Source organism: Rhinolophus hipposideros (assembly GCF_964194185.1).
Source record: "Rhinolophus hipposideros genome assembly, chromosome: 25".
Classification (NCBI taxonomy): Eukaryota; Metazoa; Chordata; class Mammalia; order Chiroptera; family Rhinolophidae; genus Rhinolophus; species Rhinolophus hipposideros.
In genome coordinates this window covers 3,633,391-3,646,073 of record NC_138071.1, presented here as the reverse complement: position 1 = coordinate 3,646,073, position 12,683 = coordinate 3,633,391, and the positions used below count along the sequence as shown (strand labels likewise).

Genomic DNA, 12,683 nt, shown 5'->3' with positions numbered 1-12,683 from the left:
AGTAAGAAAAGGTAAAGGAATTCATCACCACCAAACCAATATTACAAGAAATGTTAAAAAGTCTCATTTAAGAAGAAGGGTGGGAGAAAGAGCACAATTATGAATAATAAAATGACAAAAACTACATATCTATCAACAATTACTTTAAATGCAAATGGATTAAGTGCCCCAATCAAAGACATTGGGTAGCTTAGTGTATAAGAAAACAAGACTCATACATATGCAGTCTACAAGAAACCCACTTCAGATCTAAAGACACACAGAGACTGACAGTAAAGAAATGGTAAAGGATATTTCATGCAAATGGAAATGAAAAAAAGCTGGGGTAGCTATACTATGTCAGACAAAATAATCTTTAAAACAATGCCTGTGTAAGAAACAAAGAAGGAGATTTTGTAATAATAAAAGAAATCAATCCAACAGGGGATATAACCCTTGTAAACGTTTAAGCACCCAACATAGGAGCACCTACATACATAAAGCAAATGTTGACCAACATAAAGAGAGCGATCAACAGTAATACAGTTATAGTAAAGGAATTCAACACCCTATTGACATCAAGGGATAGATCTTCCAGACAAGAAATTAACATGGAAACATTAGCCTTAAACGATACTTTAGATCAGAGGGATTTAATTGATATTTTTAGAGCATTTCACCCTAAAGCAGCAGAATATACATTCTCTTCAAGTTCACATGAAACATGTGACCTAAACACGTTAGGCCAAAAAACAAGTCTCAGTAAATTTAAGAAGACTGAAATCATACCAGACGTCTTCTTTGACCACTAAGATATGAAAGAAGAAATCAATTACAAGAAAAAAACTGAGAAACACACAAATACATGCAGGCTAAATAACACGCTATTAAACAATGAATGGATTAACAATAAGATTAAGGAAGAAATCAAAAGATACCTTTAGACAAATTATAATGAAAACACAACAACTCCAAATTTATGGGACACATAGAAAGCAGCCTAAGAGGAAAATTCCTAGCAATACAGGCTTACCTGAGGAAACGAGAAGTCTCAAACAATCTAATCTTACACTTAAAGGAAGTAGAAAAAGGATAGCAAACAAAGTCCAAAGTGAGTAGAAGGAAGGAAATAATAAAGATCAGAGTAGAAATAATGAAATAGAGTCTAAAAAACACTACAAAATATCAATGAAAACAAAAGTTGATTCTATGATGAAGTAAACAAAATTGGTAAATCTTTAACCAGAGTCAGAGAAAGAGAGAGAGAGAACCCAAATAAATAAAATTAGAAATGAAAGAGATGTGACAACTGACACCACAGAAATACAAAGGATTATAAGAAAACTAACATGAACAATTATATATCAACAAATTGGACAATCTGGAATAAATCGATAAATTCCTAGAAACATACAACCTTACAAGACTAAGTCAAGAAGAATCAGAAAATCTGAACAGATAGATTACTATGAACAAAATTGAATCAGTAATCAAAATTCAACAAACAAAAGTCCTGGACTAGATGGCTTTACAGGTGAATTTTACCAAATTCAATTTACCAAATTCAAAGAATTAACACTTATCCTTTCAAACTATTCCACAAAAATTCAGGAGGAGGGGTAGTTCTGAAGCTCCTATTACAAGGCTACAATTACCCTGATTTGAAAACGAGGAGAAAAAAAAAGTTGTAGGCCGATATACCTGATGAATATCAACGCAAAATTCCTTGACAAAATACTAGCAAACTGAATTCATCAATACATTAGAAGGATTCTACACCATGATCAAGTGGGATTCATTCTTGGGATGCAAGTTTTGTTCAAAACCGCAAACCAATTAAAGTGATACACCACATAAACAAATTGAAGGATAAAAAAATCATACGAACATATCAATAAATGCAGAAAAAGTGTTTGACAAAATCCAACATCCATTTGTGATTAAAAAAAAAAAAATCTCAGCAAAGTAAGAACAGAGGGAACATACCTCAACATAATAAGGTCATATATGACAAACCCACAGCTGAAATCATACTCAATGGTGAAAAGCTAAAAGCATTTTCATCAGGCACAAAACAAGGATGTACACTTTCACCACTTTTATTCAACATAGTATTGGAAGTCCTAGTCAGAACACTCAGGCAACAAAAAGAAATAAAAGGCATCCAATATGGAAAGGAAACATTAAAGCTATCATTATTAGCAGATGGCATGATATTATACAGAGAGAACCCTAAAGATTCCACCAAAAACTATTAGACCCGATCAAAGAATTCAGTAAAGAAGCAGGATACAAAATTAATATTTAGAAATTGGTGGCATTTTTATACATCAATAATGAACTATCAGAAAGAGAAATTAAGAACACAATCCCATTTATAATTGCATCCAAAAAACACAAATATTAGGAATAAATTTAACCAAGGAGTAAAATACTTATACTCAGAAAATTATAAGACATTGGAGATACAAATAATGGAAGCATATATCATGTTCATGGATAGGAAAATTTAAAGTTGTTAAAATGTCTGTACTGCTCAAGGCAATCTATAGATTCAGTGCAATCCCTATTAAAATACGAATAGCATTTTCCCAGAAATAGAACAAATAATCCTAAAATTTATATGGTTCCTAAAATTTATTGCTGAATAGCCACAGCAATCTCTAGAGAGAAGAACGTAATTGAAGCTATCTCACGATCTGAAATCAAACTATACTATAAGGCTATAGTAATCAAAACAGCGTGGTGCTAGCATTAAAAACAGACACATAGATCAATGGAACAGAATAGAGAACCCAGAAATACACCTCCAATTACATGGTTAATTAATCTATGATAAAGGAGGCAAGAATATACAATGGAGTAAAGACAGTCTATTTAATAAGAGGTGTTTGGAAAACTGGAGAGATAAATGCAAAAAAATGAAACTGGACCACCTACCTACACCATATGTAAGAATAAACTCAAAATGAATTAAAGACTTACCTATAAGAACCAAAACCATAAAAGTACTAGAAGAAAACATAGAGATTAAAGTCTCTGACATTGCCCTTAGCAATACATTTTTTTCTGATATATCTCCTTGGACAAGGAAAACAAAAGAAATAATAAAGAAATGGGACTACACAAAGTTTTTGCACAGCAAAGGAAACAATCAACAAAACTAAAAGACAACCTACTGAATGGGAGAAGATATTCACCAATGGTGCATCCAATAGTGGCTAATATCTAAAATTTATAAAGATTTCATATAACTCCAACACCCCCCCAAAAATGCTTCAAACAATCCAATTAAAAAATGGGCAGAGGACCTGAATAGACATTTTTCCAAAGAGGACATACAGATGGCCAATAGTCATACGAAAAGATGTTCAATATCACTAATCATCAGAGAAATGCAAATTAAAACCACAATGAGATGCCATCTCACACCAGTGAGAATGGCCATCATCAATAAATCAACAAACAACAAGTGTGGACAAAGGGGAACCCTAGTGCATTGTTGGTGGGATCACAAACAGTGCAGCCACTATGGGAAACAGTATGGAGGTTCTTCAAAAAGTTAAAAACAGAACTACTTAATGGCTCAGCAATTCCACTTCTGGGTATTTATCTAAAGAAACCCAAAACACTAATTCAAAAAAAAAATATATGCACCCTTATGTTCATTGAAGCCCTGTTTACAATAGCCAAGATATGAACGCAACCCAAGTGCCCATCAATTGATGTTTGGATAAAGAAGAAGTGGTAAAATATATACACTGGAATATTACAGAGCCATAAGTAAAGATGAAATCTTACCATTTGCAACAATGTGGATGGACCTAGAGGGTATTATGTTACTTGAAATAAGTCAGACAGAGAAAGACAAATACTATATAACTTTACTTATTGTGGATTCTAAAGAACAAAATAAGTGAAACAAAACAAAAACAGACCCATATATGTAGAACAAATTGATAGTTGTTGGATAGGAGAGGGTTTAGGAGCCTGGGTGAAAAAGGTGAAGGGATTAAGAAGTATGAATTGGTAGTTACAAGATAGTCAATGGGATCTAAAGTAAAACATAGGGAATATAGGCAATAATAAGGTAATAACTATGTATAGTGCCCAGTGGGTACTAGACAAGTCAGGGGGATCACTTTGTAAACTATACAAATGTCTAGCAACTATGCTGTTTACCTGAAACTAATATAAAATAATATTGAGTGTCAACTGTAATTGAAAAAAGAAAATAGTAAGAAAAGGAATTTGGGTAATAGGGTCTTGGGCAGAAACCACTCCACTTTGAATTCAGAGTTAGCAGGAGGTGGAGATATTGAAATCCTGGGATGTTTAGGACAGTTGGGGAGAAAGATAATAGGGCAAATACATAGAGAGTCAAAACATGAAAAGTTCACACAGTCTAGAATGGATCTGAAAAGAAGAGTGAGATAATGGAATTTAAGATATCACAAATAGAACAATTTAGATGACAAGACCCAAGGTATGGCCTAGAGAATAGGTGAAGAGAAGGCCAAATTCAGATTTATAATTTTGACAGTGGTGAGATAAAATATTCATACAATAATTATTGACTTATTTTTACATGGAATTCTGTAGGTACTTTTTATTACTGTAGGTACTTTTTAGGTGCATATGCATTCATGATCATTTGGTGTTATTTTTCCTTTAAAATTTTACTTTGAATTGTATATGGCATAATACCAAATTTGCTATGGTGACTTTTCTTTTGGTCATGTTTGTGGTAGAAGTTTTCACCTTTCTGTATTTTTTTTTATTTTGAATGTATCTCTTATAGACAATCTATAGAATATCTTTTTAAAATCCAATTTGAGAAATAATTTCTTCATCAGTATGTTAACTAATTTACATTCTTGTGATTAGTTTACTGCTAAGATTTAATAGTTATCTTTTTTAATGTTTTTAAAATTACTATACTTTGATTCCTTATTTGCCTTTTTTTTTTTTCTATCCACCATTGGACAGGTTAAGTCTCTCTCTCGCTTTCATTATTCCTAACTTTTTAACACACACACGCACACACACACACACACACACACTATGTATATAATTGTTTGACAATATCTATGTCACACCCTAAAGTAAAATTTACCTGACTATAGGCTCATTTCCTTTTGTTCTCCCCTATCTTCCTGTATTGTTATTTAGACAACAAAATTTTTGTTGTTACTCCTTCTTGTATTTTGTACCGATTTCATAGTTTTATTTATCATGTGACTGGAGGATGTCCTGAAAGATTGTATTTAAAAGGACTTTTTGCCTTAAAACTTCTGAGGTTTTATACTTAAGAAGTATATTACCTCACCAACATGCTAATAGGATATTTTATTGGTTGTAAATGTTTAGGTTCAAAATTCTTTACCTTTAATACTTCATATATTATCCCATTGTCTTCTTGCTCCTAGTGTTGTTGAAAAGCCTGATTTTTGTTCTTTTGTAGACCTTTATTTTTAAATCTGTCAAATCTTTCAAATGTTTTCCTTTGTCCTTGAGCCTTATTCTTTCCATGCCTATTTCTTTATTTTAATTGTTGTCAAAATAATTTGTTATTTCTTTGTATTTCATTATCTCCATTTATCACTTTGAGAATGCTTATTCTGCTGATTTGTAATTTTTGCTTTTGTCTAACTTTTAATTCTGTTTCATCTGATATAAATGTTGTATTTGTTGTCTCTTTAAAAATAGCAACTTGATTCCAAGGTGATTAATTATGAAGGTTCTTGAAAGCTACAAAGCAAAGTTTTGTATTGGATTTTAGATCTTTAAATCAATGTAGGATAATGGAAGAACCAACGTCTTTAATCAATTAAGGAAAAATATAGTCATGTAGGTGTAATTAAAAGATATCCACCTACATGACTAAAGAAATAAAGGGGAGAGGTGTTAAAGAGAAAAGCAGAGCCTCTAAGGAGAATGAACTTTCACATGTAGGAAAGAAAGATTTCCTCTGGAATACAAGAAACCTAAGCACGTTCATATGCAAGAGGAAAAACTAGAGATGCAAAAGACTCGGTCATTGATGATGTAAGGTTCCAGAAAAAAAAAAAAAAGAAGAAAGAAAAAGAAGGATGAATGACTTATGTGTAATTTTTACTGAAACTACCGGTACCAGAAGTTTCAAAGAAAAACATTTCCCGTAAATTGTATTTAGCATCCTTCTTTGTTCAGATCTTCTTCACATCTGCTCAGAACAAATTTGCTGTCCACTTACTGGTGGAAAGTGAGTAAAAGAAATATCATGAAATTAATATTTGAATTTAGTAACAATATGTTGTAAAACTTTCAGAGGCTAGAGTAATCAAAAGAAACAAAACATGCACATTTATGATTCCAGATCCTTTAAAGAGAGATCTCTCAATGCACATGGAATAACTTCTGAAGTCCAGATAATAGCCTAGAGCTATGCTCTTGAGAATGGTACTCACTAGCCACATTGGCTCTTTAAATTTGATTTTAAATTAATTCAAATTCAATTCAATCTTTAAAAGTTGAATGAAATTAAAAATTCAGCTACACTAGCCACATTTTAAGGCTCAGTAGGCTTATGTGGTTAGTTGCTACTATATTCAACAGTCCAAACATAGGACATTTCCATTACTGTAAGAATTTCTGTAGGATACCAATGGCCTAGATGATTCTTCAATGTAAGTTCCTTGCCTACCTTTCGACTTCCTCTGAAACCTTTCTTGCCCTTGCTCATTCTGCTCCATTCCCATTTGCCTGCTCACTCTTTTTCAAACACTCTGAGCTTGTTCGTAACTTAGGGTCTTTCATTATTTTTGCTTTCTTTCCAAGGACTACCCTCCCCCATGTTATTCATTCTGCTGTTCAAATATCAGTAAATACTTCTCTGACAATTTTCTAAAATAACCCTCCTTCCCATCAAGCTCTGTCCTTTTCCTGCTTTAATTGATTCAGACCACTGTTTTGTTATTATGCTGTTTGTTGTCTCTTTTCTCTCTGTAGAGTTTGACTTCCCTTAGGGCAGAGACCATGCTGTTTGCTTCTATAGCTCCAGCACTCAAAACAAGGTGTTGCAATAAACATTGCTCAATAAATCTTTGTTTAATTAATACCAGGGGTGCCAAAAAAACGTGTACACATGACTTGTATTCATCTTTCGTTCGTTATCGGTATATATTGAGTATTACAATTTTAATGGAGTTTTTTTCTTTCTTAAAATGTGTATACATGTTTTTGACACCCTCTGTATATGAGTAGTGTTCCGATTTTTTGGCATATGACCTCTGGGAGCATCTTAGTAGAAGTTTCCGAACATTGGATTCCTTAAAGTTCTCAGACATTATGCTTAGAAGATCCCATTAACAGAATCATAAAATACTTTTATATATCTCCGAGTTTACTCCTGGTCATTTTTGCACCTCATGGGAAATTCAGAGTAGTGTAGTTATATAAATTCAGCATTCTCACTCTCTTTGCACTTACTTCATATTTTAAAATGTAACTAAAGAGAACATGGTGGAGAGAACAGAGCTAAAGAGAGGACAATGGGGTGGTGGCAATTGTGGTATTTTAAAAGTGTAAGCTTTGTAAATCTCCAGCTAAAGGGAAGAGGAGGGAGGCTATTTCAGAAAGATGTAGAGACCTGATTTAAATTAGAGCTATAGAGCCAGACTTCCAGGATTTCGATTCTGCCTCTGTAGTTCTCCAGCTATATATTCTGGAACAAGTGACTGAACTTCCTTTTCTCTCAGTTTCCTCATGTGTACAATGGGGATAATGGTAATATGCATTTGGTAGGATTATTGTGAAAATTAAATGAGCTGATGTGTGCAGAGCACATAGATCAGAGCCAGGCACAACTCCTGCACTATATAAGTGTGTGTTTTTGTTCCTATTTGAGGCATCTATGATTACATTTTTGTTGTTATTATTGCTAGTATTATTGTTGGTCATTATGAAAAGTTAGATCTTTCCATGCAGTTTGTATCCACGTAGACTAACCAGCTCAAGTTCAACCACTGATATTTGGATATCAAACTGTAAGATGCAATCAAAACATTGTAAAAGAAAAGTTTGTATGAAGTCATTTCTCTGTGTATTAAGTATAAGGGCTGAGGAGGTACTTCATCATAAACACTGATTTCCAAAGGGCTAACTTGCCAGATGGTGGAAGCAAAAGCAAGAAAAAGCAACAGATCAAGGAGTGTCAGGGTTACTTCATTTTAAGTTCTAAAATATTCTGGGTTTAGATATACATATATATATATATATACATACATATATGTGTGTGTGTGTGTGTATATATATATATATATATATATATATATATATATATGTAAAACTTTAATTTAAATATAAAAGAATACCTTTTAGTGATGACTAAACTTTTTCTCTCTGAATTCAGGATGAAGCACAACTTTTATCATTATACACATTATTCTAAATGTACTATATTTTGCTAGATGGAGGACGTTATAGAGGATATAATCGGTATGGAATCAAGTTTTAAAGAGGAAGGAACAGACTCTCCTCTGCTAATGCAAAGAACTGTAAGTGTTTCCAGACCTGAGGATGTCAATCAGATTGAAACAAATAACAGCTTCTGATTATGAAAAACATTCACTTAATTGGTAAATGGTGTTTTTTTCTACACTGTTGAAACACACACTATAACAAATGAATATTAGAAAATATTTGTTGGTAAAGGAAAAAGATTATATGACTGAGGAAGATAGATAATAGGGCTTGTACTACCTTTATCTATCTAGTATCTATGTATCTATGTAACTATCTATCTCATCTCTATAAACATCCATCTAATTACATATCTCATCTTCTGTAGCATTTCTATGAGTGATTTAATCTGCAGATTTCTTGTTTGAAGCACAGCGTATAATCAGACACCCTCATAAATTCATTACTAAATTGTACTTATTTTACCATGACTAACAGCTATTAGATTTAGAGCTCTACATCTTGTAGAAGTAAGAAAAAGATTGTTAGCAACAAAAAAATGTAACTGTACTTCTGAGCCAATAACCAGAAGTTAAAGATGAACTGAAGGAAGATAGACAGGCCTCACCCTATTTAAGGCATATGGGCAGTTGCCTATGTTGAAATCAGCATAAATTCCTGGAATGATAGGCAATGGATGGGTGGCTCCTTATCTCCTATTTTATTGCTGTTGCTTTCTTATGGACCATTTGTTAATCACTAAAAATGTTATCTGTAAAGAGTGTGTAAGCTGTTTCCATACATTTTGAAGGGTTATTTAATTTGTTTATGGTTTTAGGCCTTTTAGAAAACATGAGAAAAAATATGAAAGACTGTGATTGAATTGTTACTTTAAACATTTCGTTTACTGAAAGTGAATTATAACTATATTGCATCGTGTGGATGCTATTCACCTGTAAATCAATGGACTGGGCTATATTAATGGCAGGTGCCTTAAATTCAAGGTCTTAAGAAAAATCTCCAAGAAGCACCCTTTTTTCTTTATTAATTCCCAACTAGACTCTCTAAAGAGAGAAGCATTCCTTTCCTCCTGTTCTCTGGTATACAAGACCTCCACTTTATAACAAGTCGGTCACTAATACTAGTATTATCTGCCATAGGTCAAATGAGGTTTAAAACCTAGGTTTTTGTTGTTGATGTTGTTTTTGTTTTTATTTGTTTTGGTTTCATATTATTTCACAAAATGAGGATGCTGTTTTCTTAACCACTGTTCAACTCTGGGTTTAAGGCAATGATATTAATTTTCTGCAATCTTCTCTTTCTTGTATGTGGTACTTAGTTCAATGAAACTGTATATTGAAACATTCTCTTTGTCAATTATCTTACTTGTTTTGTAGAAACTGAATAGAATAGCTTACTCAGTGCAAATAGGTGGCAGTGACTCTTGGGGATTTGCTTTCGATATACAGAATGTATTTTTTAAAAGATAGATACTACTGGCCTATCTATCTATCTTATTATAAAGAAACATCTGCTATTAACCAATCAGCAATCACTGATAATTTTTAGATCTAAGCAGTTCATTGACCAAATATTGATTCAATACTTATTTTGTGGAAAACATAATACTCTCATCATAGGAAACAAAAAGTTGAGTGAGACAATTGACATGTTGAGAGACCACGTGATAGTGGGGCCATGCAGTGAGGCAGGGGTCGTGGTGTTAAACTCACGTTCTACTCTAGACGTCGGTCAAGTCGTTTAACCTCTCCTTACTTTGCTTTCCTCTGTATTATGAGAATGATTAAAAACAGTTATCTTCAAGGCTATTTTTATAGTAAATCTTAGTAGACTACATATATACAGAGGGTGCTAAATATATATATATATATATATATATATATATATATATATATATATATATACATGTTTTAAGAAAGGAAAAAAAACTGTTAAAATTATGCTGATGGTAACCACTTTGAGCACCTCTTGTTATTGCAGAAGTCAAACGTGACTTGTATTCATCTTTTGTTATCAGTATATATCGAGTATTGCAATTTTAATACAGTTCTTTCCTTTCTTAAAATGTGTATACATTTTTTGGCATGATTCCCTGTATATTTTCCATTGTTCAGCTGATTTCTCTTTCATAATCTATTTCAGAGAAAATATACACATTTGATTAGAAGTTACTCATTAGCTTTGCATTGTGAATGCTACTAAAGCTCCTGCATGTTTTCAGTTTCTTTGTCACCCCTTCTATAATATAAAACAAGTGTCCCAGTTCATAATTTAAAGCCCACTATACTACTTGTGTCCTAGATCCCACTCAGTCTTACCTTCTCAAGCACTTTCTCTATCTAAATAACAGCTTCTTCTCCCATATCATCAGTATATTCTGATCTACTGAATTATAAATGTCAACGTTACACTAGTCTTTAATAATAAGACACCCTAAAATTAAAACCAAACAAAACAACTCCCTCTGAACACATTTTCTCTCTGGCTGCCATACCATTTCATGACTCCCATTCCCCAAATCCCTTACCTTTCATTGTCACCATGACTCTTCCACCTTTCGTTCTCTACTCTCCATTAGACTTGTTGTTGTTACAATTCTAAAAGGGTGCTTAAAACCAACCAGTGCTGAAGCCAGTAGTAAATTATTCATTCTCATCTGACTTCGCTTCTCAGTGGTATTTTCCATGGCTGACCATGCTCTCCTTCTTGAAGTACTATCTGGAATTCTGGGGCACCATTTTGTTTTTTTCCACCACCTTGCTGGTTCTTTCTCCTCTAAGAGATGTCTAATTGCTAAAGTGTCCTAAGGCTGAGACGTCAGCCCATTTTCTCAACCCATCTCCAACCCTGATCTCTCCACTACATGCTAGCACCATTTATCCTACTGCTTATTTGATATCTTTTGTGCCTCTAACAGCATCTCACACTTAATATGACTGAAAAGAAGACGTTGCCCCTGCCACCTGCTTTTGGCTCATCCCATCACTGCAAGTCACTTTTTCTCTTCTCTCTCTTATCCCCGTAACTCCATGTCTATCAATATGCCCCTCCAATCAGCATCTGAGTTTTCCTGCATCTCACAGCTTCTGATAAGCTCCTCTATTAAAACACTTCTCCAGGCTACCATCATCACTAACTTGAACTTCAGAAACAGACTCCAATATAACTTCCCTGCTGCTCCTTTCTACCTTATAGCTGTTCTTCACCCAGCAGCCAGGATGATGTTCAGAAAGCAAAAATCAGATCCTGTTTCTCTTTGCTTAGCATTCTGTTCACTTCCTGAAATCCTCAGTATAATCTAGACACTTTACCATAGTCAGCACTTCCCTTGAACGTGACATGTATTATCATCTTAGGACCACTGAACTTCCTTTTTTGGGTTGGAATATTTTTGTCCTAGATCTTTGCATGGCTGCCTCCTTATGCTTCAGACAGGCGCTATCACCTTGTCAGAGGGTCCTTCCACAATCACCCTAGCTAAAGTATGCCATCCCTTCACTCCCTAAATCAATACCTCATTTTAATTGCCTCTGCTGTTTATCATTTGAGTAAAAAAATTATCTTCCTTATTATTTTGTTTACCTATGTATTGTGCGCTCCCATTCCTAGAATGTAAACTACTTGAAGATAGTGATTTTGTCTGTTTTGTTCACCTCTGTGTCTCTGGAGCCTAGAGCAGTGACCTACTCATTATTTTATGTTCAGTACCCAGCAGAGCGCCTAGCACATCATAGGTGCTAAGCAAACACATATTAAATACACACTATGAAATTCACAGGTAGTATTGAAAAAATTGTTCCCAGTATATATTATTATTTAGGAATTTTTTAATCGAAAAAAAGCAGCAGCAACGAGGATAACAACAATAATAATAGCTACTATGCCTTGGGAAATTGCTATGTGACAAGGATTGTACAAAAGGTTTTTTTGTGAAAAATTGCATTTAATCAGCACAAGAAACCTATGCGAGAGATGGAGATGGAAACAGAGAGAGAGAGAGAGAGAGAGAGAGAGAGAGAGAGAGAGAGAGAGAGAGAGAGAGAGTTACGTATCATCATTTTACAAATGAGGACAGGGGCTTAGAGAAGCTAGAGAAGCTCAGTAACTCATTCAAGTTCATAAGGTTAGTGAATGGCGGGGGAGGGGTTTGAATCCAGTCCTGTGTGACATGGAATGACAATCCCACCCACTTTGCTGTGACTAAGGCATCAAAGGAAGCCATTTCAGAGAACTGTAGAACC

The 12,683-nt window shown here is 33.8% G+C and overlaps 1 protein-coding gene across 1 annotated transcript in view; it reads left to right on the top strand.

Moving 5' to 3' along the window:
• TFEC (transcription factor EC) overlaps window positions 1-12,683 on the top strand; it is a 70,746-nt gene that overhangs the window by 31,385 nt on the left and 26,678 nt on the right. The window contains exon 3 of the mRNA XM_081038383.1: window positions 8,430-8,516. Coding sequence (XP_080894509.1) covers window positions 8,430-8,516 — 87 coding nt within the window. The remainder of the gene's footprint in view (window positions 1-8,429; window positions 8,517-12,683) is intronic.